General features: G+C 51.0%; 1 protein-coding gene across 1 annotated transcript in view; it reads left to right on the top strand.

Annotated features, from left to right (window-relative positions):
- The first annotated feature begins 93 nt into the window (after positions 1-93).
- Positions 94-13,091, top strand: part of LOC141978519 (uncharacterized) — a 52,105-nt gene continuing 39,107 nt past the window's right edge. The window contains 6 exon segments of the mRNA XM_074940673.1: positions 94-243; positions 4,735-4,803; positions 5,339-5,551; positions 6,172-6,194; positions 7,965-8,080; positions 8,371-8,403. Of these exon segments, the coding sequence (XP_074796774.1) occupies positions 109-243; positions 4,735-4,803; positions 5,339-5,551; positions 6,172-6,194; positions 7,965-8,080; positions 8,371-8,403 (589 nt within the window). The 5' untranslated portion in view covers positions 94-108.

Genomic DNA, 13,091 nt, shown 5'->3' with positions numbered 1-13,091 from the left:
ATATCCTCCTCCCCCGGTAGTGTGACAGAAGTCCTCTGGAGCTGGATAGCTTCCTCAGCCTTGGATACCTTCACATGAATACTCTGGAGGAATTCCTCCTGGGCAGGGATGCTCCTCAGCCGAGCCACTTCCTCCTGCAGCTCGAGGAGTGTCTGCTGTGTGCTGCAGACAGCTAATGAACCCCACGGCTTTTCCCGCTTTGTCCCTGCACAGGCTGCAGGCGGGGTGCCTTGCTGCCTCGGGGTACAAGTCTCGGCCAGGCGGCCAACGCAGGGAGCTCAGGGCGCCCGACAGGGGTGCTGACGGCTGCCAGGTTTGGCTGAAGGAGGCGGTGAAGCCCAGGAACTTTCCTGCCCGGCCCCAGCGCTTCCCCCGGGGTCTCTCAATCCCCTGGACGGCAGCCGCCGCCAAGCCGGCTTGTAACCGCTGCCCGGTCTCCGCTCTGTTCTCCCAGCCCCGGCCCCGGCGCCTGCCCCCGGCCGGGCTGCCTCGCAGGGCTTTCCCCCCGCTGGAACCGGCCCCGCTGCGGGGCGAGACCCCCGAGGTCCCCCGCCCCGCCGAGCCGGGCTGCGGGCTCCGCTCTCGGGAGCGGGAGTCACCGAGCGTCACGAACCCCCCTGCGCGGGCCCCACCCGCCGCCAGGCCAATCCGGGGCGGAGCCGCCGCTCCCGCCCCCCCCGCAGCCCTTTGTTCCGCCGGGGAGCCATGGCCGGGGCCGGGGGCCCAGCGCGGCGCCTGCTCCGGCCCCGCCGGCCGCGGGGCAGCGAGGTGGGCCGGGGCGCGCGGCCGGGGTCAGATCCGGGGTCTCTTGGGGGGGGCTCTGGGGGCAGATCCGGGGTCTCTGGGGGGCTCTGGGGACTGATCCGGAGTCTCTTGGGGGGGGGGGCTCTGGGGACTGATCCGGGGTCTCTTGGGGGGGCTCTGGGGGCAGATCCGGGGTCTCTTGGGGGGGGGGGGCTCTGGGGGCAGATCCGGGGTCTCTGGGGGGGGGGCTCTGGGGACAGTTCTGGGGTCTCTGGGAGCTCTGGGGACAGATCCGGGGTCTCTTGGGGGGGGGCTCTGGGGGCAGATCCGGGGTCTCTGGGGGGCTCTGGGGACTGATCCGGGGTCTCTTGGGGGGGGCTCTGGGGACAGATCCGGGGTCTCTTGGGGGGGGGCTCTGGGGGCAGATCCGGGGTCTCTGGGGGGCTCTGGGGACTGATCCGGGGTCTCTTGGGGGGGGGCTCTGGGGGCAGATCCTGGGTCGCCGGGGGGGCTCTGGGGGCAGATCTGCCCCGCGCTCCCCGCAGCCAGGGAAGTAACGGGTGTCCGGGGCCAGGGGACGGGACGGGGAACGAGCCAGAGAAGCCCCGATGCCAGGACAGAGACCAGGGAGCGTCCACACCGGGAGCACGAGGGGTCGGCACCACCCTGTTGCGTGAGGGTCACTTGACAAAATCACCCTGCTCAGTGACGGACGGTGGGGCTTATGTCATTCGGGTCATTCAACGTTCCTTGAAAAATGACCACGGACCTCGACATTTTTGCCCCCAACGCTTGTGTCCATGTAGGGCCACGTTGCTGGTCCCTGGTGAACGCTGCAGGCAGATCAGGTCACCCCATCTCCAAAAGATGTTTGAGAATTGGGAAAGGTGCAGAGAAGGCAAGGCAAATGACCAGGGGCATGGAACAGCTTCCCGCTGGGGAGAGATTAAAAGACCCTGAGACTTTCAGCTTGGAAAAGAGATGACTTGGGGGGGGGGGCACATATGATAGAGGTCTATCAAATCATCGATGGTTTAGAGAAAGTGACTAGGGAAATGCTATTTACTCTTCATGGAACACAAGAACCAGGAGTCACCCGATGAAATGAACAGGCAGCAGGTTTAAAACAAACACAAGGAAGTACTTCTTCACACAAGGCATAATCAGCCTGGGGAGCTGGTTGCCATGGGATGTTGTGAAGGCCAAAAATACAACTGGGTTCGCAAAGACATTAGATAAATTCAGGGAGGACAGGCTGGTGAATGGCTGTTAGCCAAGATTGTCAGGGACATGCCCTCCCCCAACTCCAGGTGTCCCTAAACTCTGCCAGAAGCTGGGACTGGATGACAGGGAGTGAATCTCATGATAATCGCCCCGTTCTGCTCATTCACTCTGAAGCATCTGACACCGGCCACTGCCAGAGACAGGATACTGGGCTAGGTGGACCATTGGTCTGACCCAGTATGGCCTTTCTAATGTTCTTATGTGGGAAGAACAGCTGGAGCTGGGGATTGTGGGGCTGCTTGGGTTTGGGGGGAGTCAGAGCCAGACTTTGGGATCTGTTGGTGTGAGGGGTCTGTAGATGGGGGGAGGTTCAAAGCTGGGCCTTGGGGGTGTGCCAATGTGTGTGCAGGGGTCAGAGCTGGGGTGTTGGGGTGTGTGTGGTTTGGGGGGATATTTGGTTTGAGGGGGTCCATGTTCAGATCCGGCACATTGGGTATGTTGGGGTTGGAGCTGGGGAAGTTAGAAAGGAGCATAAAGTCTGTCAAATGAAGTGTAAAAATATAACTAGGAAGGCCAAAAAAGAATTTGAAGAACAACTAGCCAAAGACTCAAAAAGTAATAGCAATTTTTAAAAAAATATATCAGAAGCAGGAAGTCTGCTAAACAACCAGTGGGGCCACTGGACTAATGCTAAAGGAGCACTCAAGGACGGCAAGGCCATTTCAGAGAAACGAAATGAATTCTTTGCATTGGTCTTCACGGCTGAGAACGTGAGGGAGATTCCCAAACCTGAGCCATTCTTTCTAGGTGACAAATCTGAGGCACTGTCCCAGATTGAGGTGTCATTAGAGGAGGTTTTGGAATAAACTGATAAACTAAACAGTAATAAGTCACCAGGACCAGGTGGTATTTACCCAGAAGTTCTGAAGGACCTCAAATGTGAAATGGCAGAACTATTAACTGTAGTAGTTAAAGCAGCTTCTGAACCAAAATCAGCTTCTGTACCAAATGACTGGAAAATAGCTAATGTGACGCCAATTATTAAAAAGGGCTCCAGAGGTGATCCCAGCAATTACAGGCCAGTAAACCTGACTTCAGTACCAGGCAAACTGGTTGAAATTATAGTAAGGAACAGAATTGTCAGATGCACAGATGAACATAATTTGTTGGGGAAAAGTCAACGTGGTTTTTGTAAAGGGAAATCATGCCTCACCAATCTACTAGAATTCTTTGAGGGGGGTCAACAAGCATGTGGACAAGGGGCATCCAGTGGATATAGTGTACTTTGATTTTTAGAAAGCCTTTGACAAGGTCCCTCACCAAAGGCTCTTAAGCAACATGGGATAAGAGGGAAGGTCCTCTCATGGATTGGTAACTGGTTAAAAGATGGGAAACAAAGGGAAGGAATAAATGGTCAGTTTTCAGAATGGAGAGAAGTAAATAGTCCCCCAGGGGCAGACTATTCAACATATTCATAAATGATCTGGGAAAAGGGGTAAACAATGAGATGGTAAAATTTGCAAATGATACAAAACTATTCAAGTCCCAGGCAGACTGCGAAGAGCTACAAAAGGATCTCTCAAAACTGGGTGACTGGGCAACAAAATGGCAGATGACATTCAATGTTGATAAATGCAAAGTAATGCACATTAGAACATATAATCCCAACTATACATATAAAATGATGGGGTCTAAATTAATTGTTACGACTCAAAAAAGAGATCTTGGGTCATTGGGGATAGTTCTCTGAAATCATTCACTCAGTGTGCAGCGGCAGTCAAAAAAAGCAAACAGAATGTTGGGAATCATTAAGAAAGGGATAGATAATAAGACAGAAAATATCATGTTGCCTCTATATAAATCCATGGTACGCCCACATCTTGAATACTGCTTGCAGATGTGGTCGCCCCATCTCAAAAAAGATATATTGGAAAAGATTCAATGATTAGGGGTATGGAACGGCTTTTGTATGAGGAAAGATTAATAAGACTGAGACTTTTCAGTTTGGAAAAGAGACAACTAAGAGGGGATAGGATAGAGGTCTGTAAAATTATGACTGGTGTGGAGAAAGTAAATAAGGAAGTGTTATTTACTCCTTCTCATAACACAAGAACTAGGGCTCACCAAATGAAATTAATAGACGGCAGATTTAAAACTAACAAAAGGAAGTATTTTTTTCACACAATGCACAGTCAACCTGTGGAACTCCTTGCCAGAGGATGTTGTGAAGGCCAAGACTATAACAGTTCAAAAAAGAACTAGATAAGTTCACAGAGCACAGATCCATCAATGGCTATTAGCTAGAATGGGCAGGGATGGTGTCCCTCGCCTCTGTTTGCCAGAAGCTGAGAATGGACAACAGGGGATGGATCACTTGATGATGACCTGTTCTGTTCATTCCCTCTGGGGCACCTGGCATTGGCCACTGTTGGAAGACAGGATACTGGGCTAGATGGGCCTTTGGTCTGACCTAGTATGGCCGTTCTTATGGTTGTTTGGGATGTGGGTGGGGCTGGGGAATATTTGGGGCGGAGGTTTGGGCTGCACCCGGCACTTCACCAGGGTGTCCTGTGTCTTTCTTGGAAAACCTGGTCCTGCTCTCACTGCCCCCGAGATCTTCCTCAGGGAGGCAGAACTGTATCTGGCAAGAAAGTTGGAGTCCCAGGAGTTCTGCACAGGCATGTGCAGTGCAGGATTTGACCCTGAAATCTGAAAGCTCTGAGGCACTTTCGAGCAGTTTGTAACATCCCACCCCACTTCTTCCAGGAGGCACCGGGAGAGCATCTGGCCTGTCTGCGAAAAGCCGAGGAGGAGTGGCAAAGCGCGGAGCTGCTGGTAGGTGCCCAGAGCCCCTTTCCCCTCATTTTTGCCTGGGACCAGAGTGCCCTGAGTGACACCAAACGCAGGGCCCATCCAGCCAGCCTCAGACAGGAAAGCATCCCCACTGGAGCCCAGGGAGAGGGCAGGGTCAGACATGGGAGCAACATGATGTGTTTAGGGTCCAAGAGGCTGCTGGGCAGGAGAGTGTCAGTCTGTGGCCTGGAGAGACCCAGCCCAAGGGCTGGTCAGAAATTATAGTGACCAGGGTTCCTTTCTAGTACCTAGGGGAGACAGAGGCGAAGGATAGGAAATGTGGGTGGGCAGATGAAGAGTTTGGTTTAGTGCAGTTTGGTGAGGTTTTGGGAGAAAAGCCCCTCCTGTTAGCCATGGACAGCTCACCCCACCCTCCTTCCTCCACCCTTCCTGGCCTAACTGAACTCCCGTCACCTGCCGCATCAACCGTGTGTTCTGGTAAATAACTCCCCCATCTGCTGGGTGGCACAGTTCTGATTCTCCCCTGTTACCGAACTGCCCTCTCCCTGGGTTGCAGAAACAGACTGAAGCCGAGCGGCAGAAGATCGTTGCGGAGTGGAAGGAGCTGCGAGGGTTTCTGGAGGAGCAGGAGCAGCGCCTGCTGTCCCAGCTGGAAGAGCTAGTCAGAGCCATTGTCAAGAGAAGGGATGAGGGCGTCTCCAGACCGTCCGGGGAGATTTCCCTTCTCGGAGGGAAGGGGCAGCAGCAGCCGAGGAGCCAATCCCCACAGGTCAGACTGGCTTATGGCAGTGGTAATACGCTGCTTCTCAGTCCTAGACCCCAATACACCTCACAAGGTGGGGTCAGGGACATTATCCCTATTGTACAAAGGGGAAAGTGAGGCACAGGATGGAGCACAGTCTTGCCCACAGTCACACAGTGAGTCTGTGTCAGACCAGGGATGGGACCTGGGAGTCCTGGGTGCTGTAACCCCAAGACCGTCTCTCCTGCCCTGTAAATGTCTGTCTGCATTTGCACTTTGAGGGTGAACTTCCCAGCCCACCCTCCCCCCGCCAGGCCCAAGGTCCCATGTCGTTCCAGATTAGTGGGTTCAGTGGTGTGAGGGGACTTGGGGGAGCTCTCAGCACTAGGGGGAATATTCTCTTCCTGTAAAGTGCCTGGGGAGAGACTTTCCCCAATGGTGACCTCCTAGCAGGGACTCCTGGGGTTGCTGGGGGCAGATGTCCCAGCTGTGGGGGAGGGAGATGTCAGCTGTTCTCTGAACGTGAACCCAAGTGTCTGAAATTCCCCAAAAACCCGGGGCTCCAGTGGTGACTCCCCTGCAGGGCAAGAGGCCACCCCAGTCTGGGACAGGCCCACTGACAGCCTCTTCTTTCTCCCCCTCTGCAGGGTGCGGGATGCACTGAGAGCAGGTACGTCCTGGGCTCCATTTCCCGCGTTCGATTGGAAAGCGATGGTTTAGAATTGGAATTCCACTGCCGACGGCGCTTCCCCCGCTGTGACACACTGGCTGAATGCCTGAGATCACGTCTTTCCTTAGTGGCTGCCTCAGGACGGAGAAGAGCCTCTTACTATCTGACTGCTAATGAGGGCTGGCAAACATAGGGCCTGTGGGCCAGACCCAGCCTGGCTGGTGTATTTATGTGACTACGTCACGTGTTCACAGTATCCAGAATTTCAGCTTTTGTCTTTTTAAAATCGGATTCTAGCCTTCACGGTTGCAAAGAAACCTTCTGAAATGCAAAGGGAGGCGATGCCGCCTTCCTGAGAGCTTGTCTACACTTGAAGCGGTGGAGCTGTGCTGCTGCAGGGTTTCAGTGTAGACGCTCCCTATGGCGACGGGAGGGGTTGTCCCATTGGCGTAGATAATCCACCCCCCCGACAGGCAGTAGCTAGGTTGATGGAAGACTTCCTCGTTAGACTTAGCATTGTCTACCGGGGCACTCAAGTGGGCTTATCTGCACTGCTCAGAGGTGTGAAAAATCCACACCTCTGAACAATGTAGTTAAGATCACCTAATATTCGAGTGCAGACCAGGCCTGAGTCTGTGAAACAGCCTGAAACCCTGGCTCAGAGATGTGTGAACTCCCCTGGCCCATGTGAATCTCATTGGTGTGTCAGCTGTAATGATGTCACTTGAAGGTCAACATTAAACATTCCACTGCTGATCTCTTGAGCGGAGGGGATGGGAGTGAAGCCCTTGAGAGGTAGGAATGGGGAGTTGCTCTAGGGAGGGAAGATCAGAGGAGAGACACAAGCTATGTCTACACTGGCAACTGAACAACAAAACTTTTGTCTTTCAGAGGTGTTAAAAAAAAAAAAGCCTGAAAGACAAAAGTTTTGTGGGGCAAGTGCCAGTGTGAAGAGCACGTTCTTGGCAGGAGCGCTCTCCTGCTGACAATGCAAACGCCGGTCGTTGGGGGTGGAAGTTTTTTGTCGGGAGGAGAGCCGACAAACAATGGCTACACTGCGCGACTTTTAGCGGCATGGCTCTAGTGACACTGCCGTGTCGCTAAAAGCTGTGTAGTGTAGACAAGCCCACAAAGACAAGGACGGGGGAAGGCAGGGAAACAGGGTAGAAGTAGCAGAAGTGGGTGTTTTCCCTCTGAGTGAAAAAAGTTGTGACTTTATAAACAAGAGTAATTAAAAGGGCAGATTCCCCACCTTGATCTTTGTGCCTGGGTGTCCCCAGTTTATGCCCTAGCCGAAGGACAATGATAAAAAGTGGGATACAGTGCTCTCCACCAATGGGGCTGACACTCCTGGGGTCACTGCTTTAGCTGAAGTTCTCAGGGCTTTTGGAATTAAATGGTCCAGGTTCAATCCCTGGGGAAGACCTGTGCTCTGTCTGTGGCCACTGTGAGCACATGGGATACGACCACTCTTTTGTCTCTGTCTCCTCCCTTTCCACATAATCCCAATGCTGGTGCCCCTTGTTACTGGAATAACCCAGGGTGGAGGGTGGCTCAGCACCCCAGCGTGTCCCAGAGAGGGCACCAGAACCTGTCTCCATTCCGTGCCTCAGTGGCTCCCCACATCCCATCTCTCTGGGGCCATGGAGAGCACAGAGCTGTGGCCAGGTGATATCACTGATGATAAAGCTCAGATGTAGGTTTCCTGGAGTTTGGGGGCTTCTGGGATTGGAGATCAGACCCATGTCTGACCCTTCCTGCTTTCCTCAGCAGGGAGGATGGGCCGTTTCAGAAGCCAGAGCCGGGGTTTTTGGAGCTGGAGAAGAGACTCAGCGATTTCTCTCTGAAAAGTGCCATCCTGCAGGAGGTGCTGCTGGGATTCAAAGGTGAATTGGAGTTTGGCAGCAGCGTCCCTTCTAGTTAGAGGGATCCTCGCCCTGGGGAGGAGTCAGGGCTATAGTGATTTCGCTGACCCTGGGCTCCATCTCACAGCCCCAGCTCAGGGAGTTGCCCTTCCCCATGCGAGTAGCCCTGTGGGGCTGGCTCTGCCTGAGTTATCAGCCTTCCTCTGGGTCACCATCTCATAATGAAAAGCAAGCACGTTAGTAACCAATAGGAATATGCCCATGAACGTGAGGGCCTGGATTCTCACCTCTCCCATCCTCTCCTTCCCCAGAGACTCTGCGACTGGAGCTGGAGAACAACACAGGTACGTTTCTGTCTCTCATGGGGAGGTTTCAGACCAAGAACCATGTTAGCGGCAGGGGATTGCTGCCTCCAGCCCGAGATAAACCTGACTGGAATCAAGCTATCCCTTGTCTAGACTGATGCTGAATGAGACATGGGGCTGCTATACTGTGTACAGACTGGCTGTGGAAGGGAAGAGAGCACTGAGTTGTATAGAGGCTCATCCTGAAAGAGGAGGGGGCTTCGCTAGTGGAGATCAGTGTTTCTCACACTTCACATTGGCGGTTCTTTATCTGAGGTAAAAAGAAAAGGAGTACTTGTGGCACCTTAGAGAGTAACAAATTTATTTGAGCATAAGCTTTCGTGAGCTATGCTGAAATCAGTTAGCTCACGAAAGCTTATGCTTAAATAAATTTGTTAGACTCCAAGGTGCCACAAGTCCTCCTTTTCTTTTTGCGAATACAAACTAACCCGGTTGCTACTCTGAAACCTATCTGAGGTAAGGAATTTTTGCAACTTTCTTACATTTACTCTAAAAGTAAGAACAGACCTATGGAAGGGTGTTCAGCCTTCACGGTGTGTGTTTCAAGAGGCTGACAGAGAATCCCTGGCCTTGAGGGATAAGAGTGTGCAGGGCCTGAGGCAATGAGATTTTCTTTATTAAGTCCTAATAAAACTTTCAGTATTTCCTGGCCCTCATGACTGTCTTTCCTGAGCCCCCTGGGGGCCACGACTAAGGCTATGATTTAGTCATGGGTATTTTTAGTAAAAGTCATGGACAGGTCACAGGCAACAACCAAAAATTTACAGCCTGTGACCTGTCCGTGACCTTTACTATAAATACCCCTGATTAAATCTTAGCGGGGAGCCCACAGGGAGCCAGCAGCTGGGGAACGCTGAGCAGAGGCTGCTCTGGCCACCCCCTGGGCCACTGCTCGGGCGAGTCCCGGGGCCAGCCACACCGGCTGCTGCTCGGGTAGTCCCTGGGGCCAGCTGCCGGGGGCCGCTGAGCAGTGGCTGGCCCCAGAGCTGCTTCAGCAGCAGCCATAACCAGACTCTGTATACAGACCCTACTGACCATAACATTCAGAGCGTTACAGGATTTCCTAAAATACCTCACTTGACGTATGTTTATACACAACACCATTGTGTACAGCCTGCCTCAGAATGGTAAAGAGGTGGATGAACTGGAAGGGTGGAATCAGCGTCAACGGAGAGCAGTTAAAGCACCTCAGATTCGTGGATGATAGCGTGTTGATTGCCAGAAACACTATCAAACGACAGAAAATGCTGCAAGGGCTCGACACAGAAAGCAGCCAAGTCAGACTGAAAATGAACCGCTCTAAATCGAAATGTATGCGGTTTGAGGCCTTGCCAAAAGCCCAAATAATAGTCAAGGGGGAACAAATAGAAGTTGTTGAGCAATACATCTGTTTGGGCCAAGAAATTAACACGCACCACGATCGGGAAGGCAAACTGTCGCAAAGAAAGGAAGCTGGCTGGCGTGCATTCAGTTCTATCAAGGGTGTTCTCCAAGGAAAAATCAACAAGGCAACACGTGCCAACTTCTTCAAGTCTACAGTAGTGCCGGCAATGTTATACGGCAGCGAAACATGGGCACTTACCGAGATAGAGGAGCAACAAGTCCTCTGTCATGGAGAGGGCGATGGAAAGAAGAATTCTGGGGATTTCAATCAGGGACCAAGTTCCCAATGATATCATCAGACAGCAGAGTGGAGTGCAGGACGTCGTTGTTGAAAGCAGGTACAATAAAATGCGATGGGCAGGGGAATATAGCAAGGCTCACTGAGAATTGATGAACTGTAGCTGTCGCTGAGTGGTACCTACGGGAACTGAAATGACCACTCTGCCGACCTCCAAAGAGATGGGAAGATTTTATCATGCAAAGACATGGCCGCACCTGGAGAAGGAAGGATAAGAGAAGAATGGAAAGCTACTGTTGTGATCAGCGCAATCTAAATGAGCGCTGAAGGACCGATTGATCAAGATGACTACCAGTTGATTCAGTTGCTTATTCTTTGTGGTTCGGATCTCCTGTTCTCCCCTTGGCATGACTGGATCCTGCTTGTCACAATTGTTGTCCAAGGGAATCTGCCAATACCATTTGACGAGATGAATTGTGCTACGGTATTTTGCTTCACCCAAAGTGTCTAACGTCTCATCATCTCTGGCCTACGGGATGCATCAGGGACTGTGACACCATTCTGTTTTCTAGAATCAACACAATACCTCGCAGCTTAGCATTTTTAGGGACCAACATCACTGGAGAGGCCCAGGAGCTGCCAGACTCTTTAATTTCCTGTATCCATCACTTTGTACTTCTTCAGAGATTTGTTTTTGTACATTACCTGGATGCGCTGCTAGAGGCAGGCTGGGGTCCCACTGTGTCAATCCTATGGAATATTTTATGAGTCATCCCGAGCATGTTTGAGAACACTTGCTTGTGGCTTTGCAGATCAGCCAAGATCTCTGCCTTCCGAGTGGGTGTTAGCTCTGTGCATACCTCAGTCCTGCCAAGTGACGAGTCACCCTGGCATTCAGGATGCCACAGACCCTCCTTCCTCACAGCACACCGTATTCACAATTGCTTCTCTATTGTGACAGGCTCTAAGCCTACTAACATAGAATAACACGTAGTGTGGGGCCGCATTACTTTGGGGGTCATTCTCTTGTTCTACAACTTCATATGGTTCCTCCTAGGAGGTTTGCTTTTTCTCTTTGTCGCACTAATACTAAGTCCCCCACGTCCAAAGCGCATCGACAGGCATTTTTATCATACTTTGCCTTTTGTGTGCTCCTGCGCTCAGTGTTTCAAGAGGCAGGATGTCCTCATTCCCTTCCTGTGGACTTTCCGCCCCCCTGTTTGTAAATAGAGTGTTTTGGTTCTACCACGCTTAATTTACAGCAGAGACAGGTAGATAGCTGCCTTCTCTCCTGCCTCGGAGGGAATCGGCTTCTCCCTGTTTGGCCACAGATGTTAAAGCATAATATCGTTGAGTATCCATATTTACTCATACAGTGTTAATACAGACATTTCACAAAGATATTAATCACCAGTGTCATTAGCTGTCAGAAAAGAGCTCACTCTGTACACAATATTACTGTATTATAAAAATCCACAATCAGTGGATTCAATTGCTTATCACTTTAGGTCCAGCCCCCCCATCTTTATAGACCAGTAACCTTTGAAATGGATTCTTCTGAGGGTCACCCCTCAAAGTCAAGTTTATTCAAGCTGTGAGGTGACATGGAATCCGGTGGTGAAAGAAGATCCATGCTCTTTCCTCCACTGCTGTTTGTGGGGAAACAGAATAATTTGCATTTTAGCAATCTCCCCACCCCACCCCTGTGAGTTTGATGGCCCTGTTTATTGCTTATATGTAATAATCTTTACCTCAATATTGGTGCACATAACAAAATTAATTCCGCATATGGATAGAAAAAATTAGAGGGAACATTGTTCCCAACGCCTCCCTTTTCCCAGGGGTAAACCTGGGTCCCTTATTTACCCTGGACTTCTGCCCTTTTTTCTGTGTCTTGTGCTGACTAGATGCTTTGGCTTGCACATAGGAGTCAGCCAGATTGGCTGCTTCCTGAACAGAACCTAAAGTTTTATCCTCAATGGCTTCTCTGATTTCATCAGAGCATATTCTCATGAAATGTTCATGTGCAAAAAGGTAGAATAACTGGTCATAAACATCCACACCTTTCCCCAAAAGTAGTAAGGCATTCCTCAATACAATCTGACTCTTCGTAAGTAGGGCATAGTTTGTCCATCTGGGTGTTCCTTGGGAAGAGGAAGTACCTGTGGGATTTGAGATCTGTCCATGCTTATTCACTGTGTCCAGGTTATACACCCTCTCTCTATCCTTTTCTTGAGCTTCTTTCTGATCGGCTTCTTTGTCTCCTTCATCAACTCCCATCTTAAGTGTTCAGCTCTCTGATCCGTTTCCCATGTTTGGTGTTTACTTTCTTTGTCTTACTGTGTGGCTTTCCATTTTTAGTGTCCACATGCTGTTTTCGCAGTTTCCCACTCTTTATCTTTCTGATGATAGAATCATAGGGTTAGAAGGGAACACAAGGGTTATCTAGTCTAACCCCCTGCCAACATGCAGGATTTGTTGTGTCTAAACCATCCAAGACAGATGGCTCTCCTGCTTTTTGAAAACCGCCCTTGAAGGAGCTTCCATGACTTCCCTAGGCAATTTGTTTCATTGTCCTACTGTTCTTACAGAGAGGACATTTTTCCTGAGATTTAATCTAAATCTGCTATATTGTAATTGAACCCGTTGCCTCTTGTCCTGCCCTCTGTGGTAAGAGAGAACAACTTTTCTCCATCTTATTTATGGCAGCCTTTCAAGTATTTGGAGACCGCTATCATGTCCCCCCTCAGTCTCCTCTTTTCCAAAGTAAATATACCCCATTCCTTCAGCCTTTGCTCGTATGGCTGCATTCCATCCCTTTGATCATCTTTGTTGCTCACCTCTGGATCCTTTTTAGTTTCTCTACATCCTTTCTATACAGCGGTGACCAAAATTGGACACACACACAGGACTCCAGCTGAGGCCTAACCAGTGCCAAATAGACCCGAATAGACCTCCTGTGACTTGCGTGATCAGCCCCCAATCTGGCTAGTTGTAACTTTGCAGTTACTTTGCTGTTGCTTACTTTAAAATTCCTCGTTTTGTT

This window comes from Natator depressus, chromosome 27 (assembly GCF_965152275.1).
Source record: "Natator depressus isolate rNatDep1 chromosome 27, rNatDep2.hap1, whole genome shotgun sequence".
NCBI classification, from domain to species: Eukaryota; Metazoa; Chordata; order Testudines; family Cheloniidae; genus Natator; species Natator depressus.
The sequence above is the reverse complement of the archived record's forward strand: the minus strand, read 5'-3'. Positions and strand labels throughout refer to the sequence as shown.